The sequence below is a fragment of the Salvia splendens genome, chromosome 10 (assembly GCF_004379255.2).
Source record: "Salvia splendens isolate huo1 chromosome 10, SspV2, whole genome shotgun sequence".
Classification (NCBI taxonomy): domain Eukaryota; kingdom Viridiplantae; phylum Streptophyta; class Magnoliopsida; order Lamiales; family Lamiaceae; genus Salvia; species Salvia splendens.
The window spans coordinates 15378113-15396908 of NC_056041.1; the positions used below are offsets into that span (position 1 = coordinate 15378113).

Here is an 18796-nt window from a genome sequence, read left to right on the forward strand (position 1 = left end):
CTAGCCTTACTCAGCATGTACACTGCCAAAAAGCAAGAAAGCAAAGTCAGATTTTCTTCGTTAAAGCAGTAGAGCATAAAGATAAAGAGAAATCCTCACCCTCGGCCTCTTCGTCCGAAGACGAGATGTCGAACGCGACGTCGCCCTTGACGAGCTCAGACTCCGTGTATTGTTTCCTAACTATGGGAATCTTGTTGAGCTCGCCATCGAGCTCGTCCAACGGTTCAGGCCGAGGATGACGGATAACGGACTCCGGCCCTCTCCAGGGAAAACTAGGAGCCGCGGTCCTATCATAGTAGAAGAAGCGATTTTGCCACTTCGGCCACTTCGTTTTACAAAAGGCCCTAAAGGGCTGTAAAGGGATCAAGTAAAACCAAGACCCCTTCCTCTTAAATTGAAAGAATTTAAGGATCGCCTTCAAAGACAAATCCCTTCCTAACCTACGGAGTTCGGCAGCGAAGGCCGACAAGTGCCTCCAAGAGTTCGGAGTCACTTGGCCTAAAGGAAGCTGAAAAAAATCTAGTAAATCTATAAAGGCAGAAGGGAGGGGGAAACGAAGCCCGCATTCTAAGCAGGCCTCGTACACGGTGGCGTACCCCTCCGGCGGGGAGTCAGCCCTATGATCACCGTCAGGTACCACCGCCTTCCCCCCAGGAAAAAAGTATTTTCGGGTAGGGATATCACAGTATCCTTACTCAAAATACTATGGAAATACTCTACGGTCTTCTCCCCGGACTCTTTCCGGCCAGAAGACCCCTTATCCCCTTTCCTACCGCTACCCGACTCCGAAGAAGAAGAAGACATTTTTCTTACTTTTTGAAGGTGAAGAAAGTCTGAAGAAGCTCTTGAAAGCGGAAGAAAATTTCTCGAGAAAGAGAGAGTATAGAAGACGCAACAGCAAAGGTGTTCAAATGAGGAAAAAGGAGCATATTTATCAGATTCGGGAAAGATTTCGAGATCGTTGCGCCGTTTCGAATCCCACCTTTTCAGGATTCAACGGCCGGATTTTACTGTCGCATTTAATGCAGGCACGCGCAAGGCACGTCCCCTGACGTCAGCCTCCCCCTTACCATTATCCAGAATGCCGAAGTGACTCACCTCGCCGAAGTGATTCACTTCGCTTTTCGGGGGGGGTAGTGATGGGGTACGAACTAAACCCTAATGGCAAGCCCCATAATAGTGACGGCCCATCAGCCCAGAGCCCAAGAAAGAGTATCTGTTCGGCACCAAAGAGTTCGGCACGACCAAAGAGTTCGGACTCAGCCTACAGCTCGGTAAAAGCCGACCAGTCAAGCTCTCCTCTCAGATCGGCAAGAGCTGATCGGTAAAGTCCAGCAGTTCGGTCTCAGCATTCGACCGAACTAGGAGTTAGTGGACTCATGAAAGGCCTCCACGACCTCCGCTATACCCACGATCTATTTAGTGGTACGAAGCAGTTATTGAGCAGTTATTGCTCACCCACGATCTTGTTAGTGGGGCTGCAAACCACGACCTTAGTTCAATGTATAAATAGAACTTAGATCAGATAGAAAAGGGTTAAGCTCTCTAGAGATAAAATAGCATATAGCAAGTCTGTGTTGTAAGCTGTAATCCCAGATCAAGCAATACAATCTTGCTCTCCCTTCTTCCCGTGGACGTAGATTTACTTCAGTAAATCGAACCACGTAAATTCATTGCGTCGTAGTCTTTATTCTCTACCAGCATTTACAAACATCAGAAATTCGCGGATTCATCAAATATACTTAGGGCCTGTTTGGTAGAGGGGCCAGGCTGGGTTTGACAAGTTAATCCTCCTTTATCTGTGCATTTGGTAGCTTGGACAACAGTCACCTCGACCCGGGAGTGAACCCATGTGACCCGGCTCTTTTATATTGATTTTGTGGACAATTGTGGGTTAAGCATCCGGGACAATTTTCAGGGTTTATGATCCCACTTTGGAACATGGGCTGTCCTACACATCACAATTTACTCCACTACCCTTTTGCATTATCTAAAATTAAGACATACCAAATTGTTGCCAAATTCTCCACGCCTGCTTCTTCTCTCTTCACTTCGCAGCTAGGGTTCCTCAACACATCCGAGTCCAAAATTGCCCTAGTAATTCACAGATCTAAACGACGAGGTCGGTCAAGGAGTCCGAATCTGAAACTCCATTGCTCAAGGTATAGCGACGGTACTCTTTCTATCTGCATCTCATTGTCAATCTTTACGGTTAGATTCACTCAAAGCTGGAAAACCTGAATTGTGCTTGGGTACTTTTGGTTCTGTTCGAAATCGAACCCCAATGTGTATTCCTCTTTTCGAATCGGAATTGGCCAATTACCCAATTGTCCAGATTTGCTGAATTGGGTTTAGGTTAGTAAATTAGTAAATTAGTCAATTACATCGTAAATCAGATGTCGTGCTCGTTTGTCAAAAATACCCAAATTGTTGTTCGATTTACCTATACATTGTTATTTCCTTAAACCGTTGTGCTGAGCATCGTCCTATGCCGTCTGTGCAGTTAATTTGGGATTATTATGGCAAGTAGAAAGGCAGTTAACGAAATGATTATTCAGATTGCTTCTGATATCATTCGGGACCATCAGTTCGACATCATCTGCGTTATCCTCATCTACCTCCGAAGCATTAGCCGGGGACGACGTTTCACTACTACCGCTAATCGATCTAGATATTCATATATCCGGCATATTGCCTATAAAATCCTTAGCCATCGAAGAACACCCATCATTCACAGTCACTTTCACTGAAACAACAATAAATAAGACATTGGTTAGATCTCCATCTCATATTCTTTATCTGGACAAAATTCATTCGTGAGAGTGCTATAGAATGTGAGACTTATTTCACAGTTTGTGGAGGTACTTGGGAAATGCGGCTCGCAAAGCACAAATGACATATTCGGGTGAAGCGTGGTTGGAGTCACTTCAAGCAAGTTAACCGACTCAAGGTTGGGATGACATGTTGCTTCTATCTAGTGGACACAGAGGATGTGCACTTCTATGTAGCAATCCATCCATAACCACTGGCCGTAAACGGGAAGGTAATACGCACTGATCAAACTGCTTAATGACTTGCATTTTATTGTCGTCGTGTGCTAGTTTTACTTGCTGCATACTTGTACAATGCAGCTCATTTTGATCTGTTAACATAGCTATGTGATATGTAGAACTACTAAGACCATTCAGTTACTTAATTGTGTTAATTGTTATTGCTTGCATGAATGTATTCATATGGGTTGTGTGTAGGTCGTGCTCAATCTTGACATATTTGTGGTGTGCATATTGTTTGGAGTATTCATCTTGAAATATCATCAAGTAAGCTAACCATAATCCATTAGTAGTGGCCTACAATGCATACCATATTCACATTACAAAAAAAGAACACACTATAACGTGTCTATTGATTGTGGCCTAATTAGTTAGACAAGCCAGTACTTAGTACTACAAAAGTCTACTTAGTTCGACAAAAGACTAGATCATACCCAACCATAACCCCAGCACAAACCACGACCATGCCATACTAGTTGCTAGTGTAATGCTCAAGCGCATGCCACACATAGGGTTGGCGTGCTCCCTCCGGCAGACTCATGAAGTAGTCGAGCCGCTCAACCCTCGCAAGTATAGCGTCGGAGGCAATGAAAACTTGAGACATGGTGAGCCCTGGAATAAGACCCATCATCTGGAAAATCTCCTTCCTCGCCTTTGTCACGTCAAACTCATACCCGATGCGATCCGACAGACGGTCAAGCCTTGCATTTGTGTCCTCGTGCAGTTTGCCTAAGACGTCGATGAGACCATCAAGTGCATCACCCCTTTTACGCTTCCTTGCTCCACGGCGCTCGCTATCCACTGCGAAAGAATGGCGGGGCTTAATTGGGGATGAAATTGCTGAATGGTTTCTAGAATGTGCAAATTTGGTACTACAACAAATTAATGGGGAGAAAATTGGGAAAATATTTTCAATCCCAAAAGTAGGGGAGAGGCTACCAAACGTGAGCCAGGACATGATTTTGAGTAATAGAGGCTACCAAAAGGGGGACGGGATTTGATTATATCAATGCTTAATCCACCATCAATATCCATTTTACAATCATAACATGTCTAATACTGTCCCCTCTATCAAACGGGCCCTTATTTTTTTCTTTATCTGGGCTGATTCCAAAAATATATTCATTTTTTCGGAGATTGTTTGATTAAAATTTCAAGCGTAAATAGTTATAGAAAGGATTCTGAAATTCCCAATTTGCCCTCACTTAGTTACTTCAAGTGACCGACCTGTCTTATCAAGATATAGATTGTGTCGGCAGTCGACTTGTCAGTTGTCCGCTTCCTAGATAGAGCGCGTTCGTAAACGTTGATTGCTTTATAAAGAAAGGATTGAATTATACCATTACAATTCCATCAACACACATCTATCTCCTATATTCTCTCCACTGCTCCACCACTTACCTCTCTCCCCTTACAAACTGCAACTGCTAGTGAGGGAGCAGTCATCGCACGTTCCTGCAAACTCGTTCCTAGCTCCACATCCCCATCCCCATCCCCATCCCCATCCCCTTTTGAGTCGATTAGATATATCACTTATAGAAAGAGGCAACCAAAAGGTGCAATCTTTTTTTTTTTTATTTTACTTTTTTGAAGATAAAGAATAGCAATGTCGAGATCAGTAGCAGTAATAGGATTGTGGTGGTGGTGCTTGGTGTTGAGGGCTGAGGGGCTTGGTGTGAACTGGGGCACGATGGCAAACCACAAGCTGCCGCCGAAAACGGTGGTGCAGCTGCTCAAAGACAACGGGATCACCAAGGTTAAGCTCTTCGACGCCGATCAGTCCACCATGAGCGTCCTCGCCGGCTCCGGCATCGAAGTCATGATCGCTATCCCTAATGCCGAGCTCTCCGCCATGAACAACTACAATCGAGCTAAGGAGTGGGTCCGCCGCAACGTCACCCGCTACAATTTCCAAGGCGGTGTTACCATCAAGTAAGAAAATCCCCTAATTCCCAATTCTGCTTTTAGCCCTAATTGCTCTGTTTTCCGATGTTGAAATTGAGCTGATTTTCCTAGTCTTGATCCTTAATTATGTTGTGGAATCGTGTGTATTGATCGAAACGAGTCCTTTAGTTTGAATGTTGAAATTACTCTGTTCAGATGTGTTGCAGATCAAAACAAATTCGTTAGTTTTGAGTGTTGAAAATTACTACCTTTGTGCAGATATGTTGCAGTGGGGAATGAGCCTTTTCTTACATCCTACAACAACTCCTTTCTCAACACCACATTCCCAGCTCTTGCAAACATTCAGAATGCCCTCAATGAAGCTGGCGTAGGAGACTCCATTAAAGCCACCGTGCCTCTGAATGCCGACGTTTACGGCTCCCCAGAGAGCAACCCTGTCCCGTCTGCTGGGAGGTTTCGCCCGGATATCCTGCCTCAGATGACTCAGATTGTTCAGTTCTTAGGCAACAACAAGGCGCCTTTCACGATAAACATCTATCCTTTCTTGAGTCTCTACGCCAACGAACACTTCCCTGTTGATTACGCCTTCTTTGATGGGGTGAGCAATCCCATTGCTGATAATGGCATCCAGTACACCAATGTGTTTGATGCCAATTTCGACACGTTGGTTTCATCCCTCAGAGCAGTGGGACTTGGCGACATGGAGATCATCGTCGGGGAGGTGGGTTGGCCAACGGATGGAGACAGGAATGCCAACATAAACTACGCTTTGAGGTTCTACAGAGGCCTCCTACCACGCCTTGCAGGCAACAAAGGAACCCCTCTTCGCCCTGGTTACATTGAGGTTTACTTGTTCGGCCTTCTTGATGAGGACATCAAGAGTGTGGCTCCAGGTAACTTTGAGCGCCATTGGGGGATCTTCAAGTACGATGGACAGCCCAAGTTCCCGATGGACTTATCCGGACAACTACAAGACAAGTATCTCATTGGTGCTCAAGATGTAAACTATCTCCCTAAGAGATGGTGCATGCTTAAGCCGGATGCCAAGGATCTCACCAAACTCGGAGAGAACATCAACTTTGCCTGTACCTTTGCCGACTGCACCCCTCTTGGTTATGGTTCTTCCTGCAACACCTTAGACGCCAACGGAAATGCATCGTATGCATTCAATATGTACTTCCAGGCTCAGGGTCAGAAAGATACTGCATGTGGCTTCCAGGGTCTCGCCATGGTGACTGATCAGAACATATCTCAAGGAAACTGCAATTTCATGATTCAGATAGCTACTACGTCGTCTTCTACACGATTCACACAGTTTTTCGGAGCCACCTTATTTTTGCTCTTCCTCTCGCTCTTGTAGATAGAGATACTCATCATTCATAATTTTGTTTTGAGTTATTGATATTAATTCAAATGTCTGGGCAATTTTCCATCTCTTTCAAAATGAGACCCAAATTGAATCTATTGTAACTATACATCATTCTCTTCTTTGATAGAATCAATGACAAATTGATTATTACTAATATGAGACATTTCATAGAATAAGATTTGTTATGTAGACTACTACTAATCTTTCCCTCTCTTTCAAGAATTTACATTATTTACTAATGGATAATTTGAATGAAATTACTACTACTACTATGAAAATTACTACTACTACATTAGTAGTAGACTATTAGTACTACTACATAACAAATCTTATTCTATGAAAATTACAAATAGAATAAGATTTGTTATGTAGAAAGATTAGTAGTAGTTTATAAACTGAAAATTATCCATTAAATGTTAAGGTTTATTTTGTAAAGGAGAAACAATAAAATTTTAAATGGAAGATAAAATAAGTCACTGTTATTTTGCTAATGTAAAATTTTAAATGGAAGATAGAATAAGTCACTGTTATTTTGCTTATGTAAAATTTTAAATGGTACTCCTTCCGTTCCCGAGGTTAAGTGTGTTAGATTTTGACTAAAAGGAAAATAACACAATTATAATGAATTATCATTGATTGCTCATATCAAGGTTTGAATTTTTGGTAAATATTAACATCCTTATTAGCAATGAACATAATTGACAAGTTTGTAGCTGATCTCTGTAAGTGTAACTACTAGTATCATTACAAAATTAATTATCACAGCTTTCTAGTTAATTTGATCACATCATTTACAAAAAAAAATAATAATAAAAAATACTATAAAAAGTGTTTCTAGCATTTCCCCGGGCTTTTTTTTTATTTTTATTATTCTAGACTACAATTAACATTCCTCAATTGTACTGGATTTTTTTTATTCCGCCTTTGGGAGAGAGACGCATGACCCTCATGCGTCTCATTTTAATGAAACGCATGACGGAGATGCATCTTTCATAGAGACGCATGAGGGACATGCGCCGTTTAATTTTTAATTTTTTTATATTTTTTTTAAAGACGCATGAGCGTCATGCGTCACAGGAAAATACGCATAAGCGTCATGCGTCGCTATTTTTTTTTTATTAGACGACGCATGAGCATCATGTGTCTCTAAGTTGCATAAATCAGACGAGAGAGGCAGTAGCGGGCAGAACGCGAGAGATAGTTTATCTATTACAGTTGCAAGATCCATTTATTGGTAGATAATTTGTGAAAATCTAATGGATTACTATCATATTGAGATTAACTTGTTATGTAGAAATTATAAAGTTAGTATACTTACTAAAGATAATAATAATTTCTAACAGTTTATATAGACTTCTCCCAACATGTACTATATTATAAAATAGCATGAAACCAAATTTTTACTGTCTTCTTTAGTCTATCAGTTAATACACAATGGATCAACTGTCTTCAATTCATTCAAAATGCACCAACAAACTCAATAGTTAAATTGAGAGTCACTACAAGTTATACTTTAACTAGTGTTAACACCCGTACTATGCACGAGACATAAAATTTTCAAATAATGAAGATAAATTATAAAGTAAAGTAAAATTTAAAAATGTGTTAATTACAATAAGTATTCACAATATTATAAACACCTAACTCATTCTAAATGAAACATTTCACATTCGACAAACGAATTTTATACAATTTAGTTTATAATATGAGTGGAATAAAATAAAACAAATGGCAAATAAGAGATGTGTAAATAAGGATGAAATAGTATGGGTTAGTTAGAATAAGATATAGTACTGATAGAAAAATGTGCGACTAAAGATTATAAAGGATTGAACCATAAAGAATAATAAAAGTAAAGAAAAAATCAACAAATTTTTACTTGTTTTATATGGAATAATAAAAGTAAAGAAATAAAATCTGAAAGTCCATTTTAAAAGTAGAAATAATATGTGTCAATATAGTAGTAGTATCATATTGCCAACTAAACTCTTTTTAATTAAGTAAATAAAGAAAAAATAAAAAGTGGTGGGGTGACATCTCTAGTTCAATCTCTCTCCTCACCCACCATCTCAATCTTTCTTCATTTACGGTGGCTACCTCCACGCCAAGAAGCCGCCGCCGTATTCCAGACGTCGCCGCTGCCCACTTCTCATTTCTTGTTCAGCCTCGTCAGCTCTCTCTGCGTGGATGAGATGCCGGTGGAGCTGCTCGTCGAGGCTCTTCAGATCTATCTGATCCGCCCTCACGAATCCGCCGCCAGAGTGGACGTCTCCCTCCACCATTTCTCCGGAAAGCGCAGATGCAATGTCAGTGGAGCTTACGGTGGGAACGCGCAATAAGCGACGACCTTCAACAGCGAAAAGTTAATCGGAATCCCTTTCAAAATTCTCTTTCTCATTAATTTTCTACAGGATTCTCAAAAATTGGTCAAAACCCTAACAGATCTGAGGCAAAAATTCTCTTCCTCGTCAGATTTTTGACAAATGCCCCAAAACATTGAGAAAACGGTTGAGAAATCGAAGGGATTCATGCAGCTGTTCAAATTTCTAAATGAAAAGGTAAAGATATCTTCACCGCAGACATGTACTCAATTGTTGTGTTCTTTGCATGTTTAAATATTCAACTTAATCGCTACAAAGATGGAAAAAAACGAATCTGTGACTATCTAGTGACAAAATTAGAGAACTTAATCAACTGCTATTGAACAGATGTGCAAATATATTAAACGGTGAATTCTCCTGTCTGGTTCTTTTTCATTGGTTTAGTCTCCTAAGCATCATGAATAGATTTGCTTAATTAACTTATAAAGTTTTACTCTCATATTTTGCAGAGGAAGAAAATGGGGTTTTAAGAGTACAAAACGACTAAAATTGGTGATGTGCATTAAACGTAATTTTATAATTACTTAGCCTTAGAATGGTAGAAACTTAATATGTATGCCATATTTTGCTAATATCAGTGATAATGTGATGATTTGGTGTCAATATGGGTGTATATGTTCTTAAGCATGCATCAAATTCTGAATAATAAGAATTTAATTTGCATGAATCATGTGCTTTTTAAATGCATTCATGCAAGCTTGCAATACATATGACCATGCTAGACTGATCTTTAGAAGTTTGTGGTCAGTTTGGTCCCAAAATAGATAATATTCTTAACTATTGATTAAAATAATAAACTGTAATTAATATTTTAAAAGAAAATAAACTATAATTTGAATTTTATCAACATCTCTGTAATTTGTATGTTCAAATATTTATTTAATTAACATATAAACTTTACTGTCATATTCTGCAGTGTTTTCTGAGTACAAAAAGACTAAAATTAATGTTGTGAAGTCAAGGTAACTTAGAAATTACCTAATATGTATGCCATACTTTGCTAATAACTGTGACAATGTTGTCATTTTGGTGTCAATATGGATGTTTGTAGAAAGCATAAGCAAATTCAGAAAACAAATATTTTACTTTGCATGATTCATGTGGTGTCAATATGACTGTTTGTAGAAAGCATAAGCAAATTCTGAAAACAAATAATTTACTTTGCATGATTCATATGCTTTTGAATACAATGATGCATGCTTGGAACATCTATGAGCCTATATTTATGAACCAATTTTCTTGCATGCATTCGTTGGAAGAGAAGATTGAATTCTGGTGCCTTATAAACAAAAAATTACATAAAATTAGTAAATAGAAACATATAGTGTATAAAACTTCCTGAATTTCATGCATTCTTATTTGGTAAACATACCAGCCTATCATGCTGTCTCCAGAATTGTACATAAACACGGATGCAACGGACCTTGATGGTAGAGTTGTAACTTTAGGTAGAAGATTGTCCTGCAACTAATGAATGATGCCATTGTCTGAGATACAGTGCTTTCTGCTATAGAAAAGAAATATTCAAAAATCAGTGACTAATTTAAAGAATGTATGTAGTTTTTAAACTAACAGCCTATTTTGTGCAGGAAATGATCCCAATAGATTGTAAATAGAAGTGACAAAAAGGCAAATCATTGAACAGAAATTGTAAAATGAGGTCAGTGCCTTTTTATGAGAATAAAACCGATCACTTAAATTGAATAAGACTGTGTATTAAGTTCAGAAAAGGAACAAATAATTTCATTCATTAGTTGTAGGAACTTCGCGAACCAAAATATGAATGAGAGATAGCACTCAAGATTTCAAAGATAAGGTGCATCACAACAATGACAAATACAGGTTAGAAAACTACCTTCGTAGTGTTGTGCTAAGTAGTTATAGAAATTTAAAAAAACATAAGTAACATTAAGACATAATATGAAACTAAAACAGAAAAAATAGTGATATAGCAGAAACTGAAAGAAATACATTAAGAATAAAGACTGCAGACTCATAGAAGAATAGATAAACAATAAATAGGCTGTGATTTAAGAAAAAATAGATGAATTAAGAAGAAAGATTCTAAACTATTTCAGATGATGATTCTGCTGAATGATTTTGGTTGAGAGAGTTTAGTGAGAGTGACTGAAGGAGTGAGTGGCAAGGGTATTTATAGTCTCACCTCTTCAGCATGCTTATTGGAAAATTGTGCATGTTCCCAAAAAAAAATAAAATCATGAGAGACCTTCCACATAAGAACTATTTTTTATTTATACAAAATATCTGATAATAATATTCAGACTTAAAATACTTTAACAACTTGCATGCCAAATATTTACAAAGTCTTTTACACTTATATTCATATTCATATTAATATTAATTATTAATTAATATTAATATGAATATAAGTTAAATATTACAAATTCATGTCTCATAAATTCGGCCCATTTAATTTCATAAGTTTGCAACCATATAAATCATTTAAAGCCCAATTCATTTCAACAATTATTAACTTCACTTGTATTATATATAGTATAAGTGACTTATTGAGTTAAAAAAAAACTAACCCTAAAAATATAATAGCTGCCTCTCACTCTCCACTATTCAGAAAAAATGAAATAGAAAGGAAAAGAAAAGCGGCATCTTTCTCTTCACTCTACAATCATTATAGAGAGAAGATAACATTGCAAGCATGGGCGGCTACAACACCTACTCTACTCCATAAGGATATCAAGATATTAAAAAAAGGTATGTAATTTTTTCTTTTCAAGCTATGTCCTATATCTATATTTGACAACATAGTCATATCTAACTTACATGAGCATAATGTTGATGAGGTATTAGAGATTATTAGAGTCAGATTTCAATCACAATTACTACTCTTTGCAAATATTAATTCTAGAATGCTTTGCAAATCCTATCATCTATTTATTTAATAGGATGTATTATGCCTCCAATTTTCTTTACACAAACGAATTTGTTTTTAAAATATATATACTATTTGATAGGTTTTTCATTTAGTATGGTATCTGTTCGTTTAGAATAGATTTATAAATTTATATTCTATCACACTCTCTCTGACTCTTTCTTCTTCTCTTATTTTTCATGTTCTAAAATTTTGATTTTATTCTCTCTTTTTTTTTCTCTCTCTTTTTTTCATGTTCTAAATTGTATGTGTACATTATAGGTTTTGAGTATGAGTACTAACATGATATTAATATTTGTTCAGGGATTAATTGCGTTGGGAAGAGATGAAAAGATATTCTGGAAGAATAGAATATACAATATACATATATTGTGTAATATAATAGTATTTCTTTTACAAAAGTCTATGCAAGTATAAAACACATAGGCTGCATCCTACCCCCACACAATTCTTGGTACATACAAAGTGATATAAGCTTTACTTTTAATCAACTCGACTTTAAAATAAGATCACAAATTTTAAGCTAAGATGCTGCAAAAATTTTATGATGATTCCCGCCAAAAAGGGTACAACTGACTTTTCACCAAACTGGCACTTTAGATTATGATAGATTCCATTAGTAAGAATTAGAGACGCATGAGCCGCTAGCTTTTCTGCTTCCCTCGCTACTGAATTTAAGCAAATTAGAGACGCATGAGCCTCATGCGTCTCTCCCTAAGACGCATGACACTCATGCGTCGTCCGTAAAATAAAAAAAAAACAAAAGACACATGAGGGAGATGCGTCTTTTATAAAGACGGATAAACGTCATGCGTCGTTAAAAAAATTCGATAAAATTGAGAGACGCATGAGAGTCATGCGTCTTTTTGAAAGACGCATCTCCGTCATGAGTTTCATTAAAAGGAGACGCATGACCCTCATGCGTCTCTCCCAAAGGCGGAATAAAAAAAGTCCAGTACACTTGAGGATTGTTAATTGTAGTCTAGAATCAAAAAAGAAAAAACCACATTTCCCCAAGATAGAGAGACCGTTATAAAATGGGCAACAAAGGCACTGACAAAGCAGACTGCATTCCAGAAACCAGCAGAGAGAGAACAAGGTAAAGTAAATGGTAAGTTGGAGATTTCCAAAATTTTCCCCAGCCAAATAAAATGGAAGGACAAACACATAAATAAACATGCCACACTAAAAAAAACATTTCTAAAATGCTTCAGTCCTCAATACCAGCATACATCTAACGACTATATATTGCCACCGCCGACTTAGTCTTCATCCATTGCTCCTTGTGCAGGCGGCCTTGGGCCACCGGCTGGTTTCGCCATAATGATCTGAACAAAATTAAATTCAACAGTTAACATGTCGATACCCCACAAAAAAGTATACCATACAGAAGGTGTATTACCTGATCCACCCGCAGGACAGTGCAGGCAGCATCTGCAGCATATTTTAGAGCAAAGAATCTGCACAAAGATACAATTAATTTCTTCCTCAAGTTTGTATAACAAGTTTGAAGAGCGGGAACGGATGCTTTGACCAAAATTACAGTTTTCACTGATGTACATAAAGCAACGTCTCACAAACTGGCATTACTAAACGATTTGTTCTGATATGGGTTGTCACAGAAGTAAAGTTAAGACAAAACCCACAATGTTAACATTACTTTGCTCCTAGGAAAAGCAGCTTACTTGGTGATGTAGAGATCCCATATTTTCAAGGCAGACACATCCTTGCAGGCACCTTCCTCCAAATCAATGCCCACTTTGGTGTTACCAGATGCATGCTCAGCATACAAAGATGATATAATATCAATAGCATTGAGCCCAGCATTTTCAGCTAATGTCTTTGGTATCATTTCAAAACTTTCAGCAAATTTTGCTATTGCATACTGATCCAACCTGGATGGGAAAGGCTTCAAGTTAAACAACACATTCTAAAACAAAACCACTACTGCTCTAGTTTTGTACAATGAAGATACTTGATATTAAGCAATTGTTTATTTAATAGGTATAGCCATATACCCTGTTTCTTTCAAAGAAAATTCTTTCAGTCTTTTAGCTAATTCAATCTCAGTAGCTGCTGCTCCAGGTACTGTACGACTATCCCTGCACATGGCCTGGTGGAGAACAGCATATAAACCACGTTGAGATCTTTTGATCAACAAAATATGAATGGAAATAGAATACAAGTAATCGACAATTTCCCAATCTTTGGTGCCAGAATAAAAGAAAAGACAACCAATTTGGGAAAAACAATATATTCGCATGAAAAGTACCTTGTATGAATTCACACCATCATCAACCGCTCTTTCAAGATCATCCAATATGCTATCAGTGCTCCCTCGCAGCACAACAGTGGAAATAGAATTCCCCCCTTGCTCATTTTTTACAATAGTAACCTATCAGACAGTATGGATTGGAAAGTAAGTAAAGGGAGCCGAGGGTGATAAGTAAGAGTGGCACAAGATAGTTCACATACTCTTGCCCCGCCTATCTCCTCCACTGAAACAGAATCCACATATCCAAGATCATCTGGATTTGGCTGACTTAGCTTTAACTGCCCATATAGAAAAAAAAAATCTTAGATCCACCAAAAAAAGCCTGCACAATATTCTCTTAAATCAGCAATGCTTACAAGAGCAACTGCACCAGTGGTGCGGCAAAATCGTCGAAGTTCAAATTTAGAGCTGATCTTTAACACCATGAGCCTACAAAACCATGTTATGTATATTCAGTTACACGTGGCAAGAATCCAAAAAAGGAGTGATTAAGGATTATTCATGACAATGTGTATTGTGGACAAAGCACCAGTTGACCAGAAAGAAACAGTTTACTGAGAAGGATTGAAGCTTTACTTATAGCGCTCGCAAAAATGCAATGCCATTTCCCCAACAGCTGCTCCACTAACAATGACCTTTGCACCTGAATCTGCAACTGCTTTGATAAGCTCCTCAACCTTGGCTTCTTCAGTCTTTGCATAACTCTCAAGCTGTGAGGCAAATAGCCATGTGATAAATGTGCATCAACTAGTCAACTTTGAACAGAAACAATCATGTTCTGCATACAACAAGACTTTTGGTTCCATGAAAGTAGATGCAATCGGGAGAAATGGCTAGAAATTGTTAGTAACAAGTAACAACTGATTCAAAACCTTATATAAGCTGACTCTTGGTTTTCACTTTCACACTCACATGGTCAATACATAGTGCAGGCAACTACTCAAGGTATATCACATGATCAACATGTACCAAAAACATTTTATATGACAAAAGGGCACACGTTGAGCAAATTCCTCAGAAATTTGATGAGAAAGGCTTAGTTCTAGAGGGATACCTGGTCAGCGCTGTGAATAAGAACAGTTCCTTTAGTTTCAGTTGCAGTTGTATCAACACCCCCGACAAAAACAGCAACCTAACAAATGATTGCAATGGATCATTGTAATGTGTGTGGGCTATGCAATGAAACCCAGAAAAGTCTAAACAAAGCAGACTTCTAGATAAAACGGATACCTTGGCATTTTCCATTCTCTTAATAGTTCCCACAGCATCACTTTTCAATACCAAACCTCTGACTACTAAAGAATTATTCAAACCTCCACCCAATAGCTTTGCAACTCTTACGTTATCCACATTGAAATTTGCAGGGTTCTTGGGACAAACTTGTATACAGGCCTTCAACAAAAAGGTTGCCATGAAGAGAAGTTGCATATTAGTCTTTAAAGAAAGCTCGCTGCCGGTGAGAAATATGGGAACACAATTATAACATTGCATGAAAACAGTAGAAACCAGATATTCACCTCAGCAATGAGAGAGCATAATTTCTCCTCTTGCCCGAATTGCTTACTGGCCACTGACGATCTCGTTCGTGTAATTACTTCATCTTTGTCTCTCACATTCATATTCTCTGAACCTGTTTCAACCATTTCCTCGAGTATCCCAATGGTCTGCAAAAACAAGATGCTATATTCATCAACTTAAAAGCCAAAAAAGCTGTTCACAAACTGTGAAAAAGAGATTGACAATGTCACACCTTATTAATTGCCTTTGTGTAACCAACGATGATCTCACTTGGGTGCAGTCCCATCCTAATAAGTTCTTCAGCGTTTTGGAGAAGTTCCCCAGCAAAAGAAACAGTCAAATTGGCTCCATCCCCAATTTCTTCTTGCTGTGCTTTCCCAGCTAAAACTAAAAGCTTGGCTGCAGGATGCTGAACCTCCAGCTCATTTACAATTGTTGCAGCATCATTTGTGACAAAAAGCTTATCCAAATGATTGATAACCATCTTATTCATACCTAAATCAAACAAGGATATGCATGAGAACAAAATTGACAAAGACTGAAATATCAGAAAGACTAATCGGTTTAAGGGCTTTATTAGAAGTTACAAATAGTAAATTAGAATATGTCTCAAATTGGAAGTTATAGAAATGTTAAATACAGAAACACTACAGTCCCTCTTCTTCATGGTTTTACTAGTTAATTCAACAAAGATTGTCTTTGAAGAAAGTTTATCTGAGGCTTTGAGCTTATTATTATTTATTAGCAAAGATGTCAACAAGCTCCAACGAACAGATATAAGATCAGTATCAGGTAAAAGCAAATCCATCACAATGAGTGATCAAACAAGCCCAAATTTTAAGCTAGACTCAGTATTGGCAAATTTGTAACTTGACTCTTGACCTCGCAGGGACATTACGAGCTTAAAACACCTAAAGTTTTATCATAAGTAAGTAAAATATTAGTTGTTATTTGTGTTTCTAAAAAAAAACTCGCATTGAGTAATACTACTAGAACCTGCACTTAGACTGCACATAATAAATCACACTTGTTTACTTTTACAGCACTTAGCCAAAATGATAAATAACACTTAGTTTTACATAGTTGCTTACAAGAGACACTAAGTAAATGTCGAAAAGGTGGGGATTAGGGTTTAAATTCGAATAAGAGAAGCATCGTGGTTTTAAACGGTAATAGTGCAGAGAATATTTTCGAGAGGGAGTCAGCAGTGAGTTTGAATCTGACGAGATTTACACTGATTAGATTAAATCTAAAACACTCAACATTGTGTGAAGTGTGGTAACCGAATGGAGGTGTGATTTACTGAAGAAATAGAGAGATACCATTGGGGCCGAGGGAGGTGCGAGTGATGACGGCAAGCTGCTTGCAAGCGTCGATGTTTTTGATGACGGCTTCGTCGAGGCCGGAGAGATGGCGATGGCCCTCTTTGAGCATGGACTGTATGCCGTACGGCTGCATCGAGAAACCTACCATTGTCGTGTGAAATTTGAAATGAAATGCAGTAACTCGATCTCGGAATAGCAGCAGCAACCCTAGATGAAATGAATCAGTATCAGCCCTTGTTTGTTTGAACCTTTTTCTGCTCTTGCCTCTTGCATGCTCACTTCCCCTGTTTTTTTATACTCCGTAGTATTTATTTCTTTTTCATTCTTATTTACTTTTACATCGGGCCAAAAATATACACCCTCCCTTTATTCTATTTCTAATTTCTAAATTCTAATTATAAACCGATCATAAATATGTAAATATAGTAGAAATTTTTGAAATAACATAAATATTAAGCATATTGGTGGTCTATTATTACGAAACTTTTAAAAAATATATAAGTTTTGTACGGATTTGAACTTCGATACATAATATCAAGAACTCAAAGGGTTGTTGAATTTTTCCCATCGGCAACAAAATCCAATTACAATAAAATGAGATGGATAATCATATTTGGTTTCTAATAACTTTGTAATCACATCACTGTCATTTATCGGTGGTAACCATATCTTACGTGATTTAATAACAAATGCAATGTCACTTAATTTTGTTTTTTGTGTAAGAAATTCAACAACTATTTAAGTTCGTGATATAATATGTCAAGTTTAAAGTTTGTAGGATTTTTTGTTGTGGATTAGGTGCAATATGCCTAAACTTTAGTAAAATAAAAAATATGAAGTGAAAAATGAGTAAAGTAAAAGAGATAAAAGAGAAACATACTGAGAGTAATAATTCAAAAATCGGATGCTTGAAACGTGTGTAATGTGTGAAGTGTGTGAAATTTGTGTAGTGTGTGAAACGTGTGTAGTGTGTGTGGGTTGGAATTGAAAGATTTTGAATTGCAATTCAATTCAAAATCCAAATATTTTTGTGGTACCAAACATTGCATAGTGTGTATTTTGTTCAGGGTGTGTGTTTTTTATATATTGTGCATATGTAATGTGTAGTGCATATTTTGTGTATAGCGTGTGTAGAGTGTGCAGTGCGTGTATTTGTGTATTGTATATATTAGTATGTGTATACAGTGTGCACGGTGTGAGCACAAATTCTTCAAATTCAATTTCATATCAATTAGTACTTCTTTTTAACAAACATATGATTAGGAATTGAATTATAATTTAATTCATTCCAATTAATTCCAATTATATATACCAAACGGTGCCTTAGAGATTGAAAATATTGATCTCGTATTTATATTAATAGTGGATCTCTATAAATTTATGCATATGCTTGATTATATGCACATAATTAATGCATTTTAGTTGTATAAATTTAATTGTAGCGCGTAATAAAAATTGATTAATTTATTCAATATAGACCCAACAAAATTAGAAAGTTTTATCGTTGAATCTATTCAAATCCTCAGTCGATAACAACTAATGTAGTTAGGTAGAACAACATTTTTGGTTATCATCGTTTGAAAGGCAAACCAATGTATTTATCGGGTTGTCCGGCATAAGCTATTTCTTGTGCCAGCATCAAAGTGTTAGCGACAACAAATGAAGATCCTATGACGTTGTTGGCACTGTTACTTTAGTTGCAACTTTAGTGGAATTAGTTCCAATTAAACAGTACATTAATTCGTATTGTCATATTTAGAAATACACATGAAAACAACGGCGTACATGGATAGATTATCACTATTATAACTAAAAGAAAAACTACCAAACCAAAAGAAAACTACAACAAGATATATAACATGTTAACAACTAACTAACTGGAATTTGCAAGTCGAGTAATAGAATCCCTCTACCAACTAGTGCTTATTGATTGATGCATCATTACCGGATCTAAAATTACTTTCTTTTAGTATGTAGATGCATCCAACACTCACTAGTCGCATCGAACTTGATGACATTTCGATAATCAATGCTCCAAAAAGGCTAAATGATAGTCACATGTATA

At 37.3% G+C, this 18796-nt stretch overlaps 2 protein-coding genes and 1 long non-coding RNA gene across 7 annotated transcripts; 2 read left to right on the plus strand and 1 right to left on the minus strand.

Moving 5' to 3' along the window:
- Positions 1-4391: 4391 nt before the first annotated feature.
- On the plus strand, positions 4392-6478 carry LOC121752343 (glucan endo-1,3-beta-glucosidase 8-like). Its single transcript, XM_042147353.1, has 2 exons — positions 4392-4982; positions 5214-6478. Exons 1-2 carry the CDS (start codon positions 4657-4659, stop codon positions 6313-6315), a joined length of 1428 nt encoding a protein of 475 aa, XP_042003287.1. The 5' UTR covers positions 4392-4656; the 3' UTR covers positions 6316-6478.
- A 1838-nt stretch (positions 6479-8316) lies between these two features.
- On the plus strand, positions 8317-12100 carry LOC121753271. 5 transcript variants are annotated; one of them, XR_006040372.1, is made up of 4 exons: positions 8317-8882; positions 10295-10547; positions 11271-11435; positions 11917-12100. It is a non-coding gene; the product is annotated as an uncharacterized LOC121753271 (long non-coding RNA). The 5 variants fall into 5 exon arrangements; XR_006040373.1 differs by having other exon boundaries at positions 11296-11435; XR_006040371.1 differs by having other exon boundaries at positions 10295-10365; positions 10460-11435.
- Positions 12101-12667: 567 nt separating this feature from the next.
- On the minus strand, positions 12668-17015 carry LOC121752011 (T-complex protein 1 subunit theta-like). The gene is made up of 13 exons (XM_042146876.1): positions 16729-17015; positions 15639-15901; positions 15406-15552; positions 15119-15280; positions 14943-15020; positions 14465-14598; positions 14245-14317; positions 14089-14166; positions 13886-14008; positions 13632-13726; positions 13299-13508; positions 13016-13073; positions 12668-12941 (listed from the first exon to the last, which is right to left on the minus strand). Exons 1-13 carry the CDS (start codon positions 16877-16879, stop codon positions 12876-12878), a joined length of 1638 nt encoding a protein of 545 aa, XP_042002810.1. The 5' UTR covers positions 16880-17015; the 3' UTR covers positions 12668-12875.
- Between the last annotated feature and the right edge of the window lie 1781 nt (positions 17016-18796).

Bases quoted from the DNA above. Each gene is read 5' to 3' on its own strand.
- LOC121752011 (XM_042146876.1), bottom strand. From the start codon at position 16,879: ATGGTAGGTTTCTCGATGCAGCCGTACGGCATACAGTCCATGCTCAAA. The intron at 15,902-16,728 runs GTATCTCTCTAT...TGTTTGATTTAG, and splicing joins CACCTCCCTCGGCCCCAATG to GTATGAATAAGATGGTTATC. The intron at 15,021-15,118 runs GTATCCGTTTTA...ATCATTTGTTAG, and splicing joins AGAGAATGGAAAATGCCAAG to GTTGCTGTTTTTGTCGGGGG.
- LOC121752343 (XM_042147353.1), top strand. From the start codon at position 4,657: ATGTCGAGATCAGTAGCAGTAATAGGATTGTGGTGGTGGTGCTTGGTG. The intron at 4,983-5,213 runs GTAAGAAAATCC...ACCTTTGTGCAG, and splicing joins CAAGGCGGTGTTACCATCAA to ATATGTTGCAGTGGGGAATG.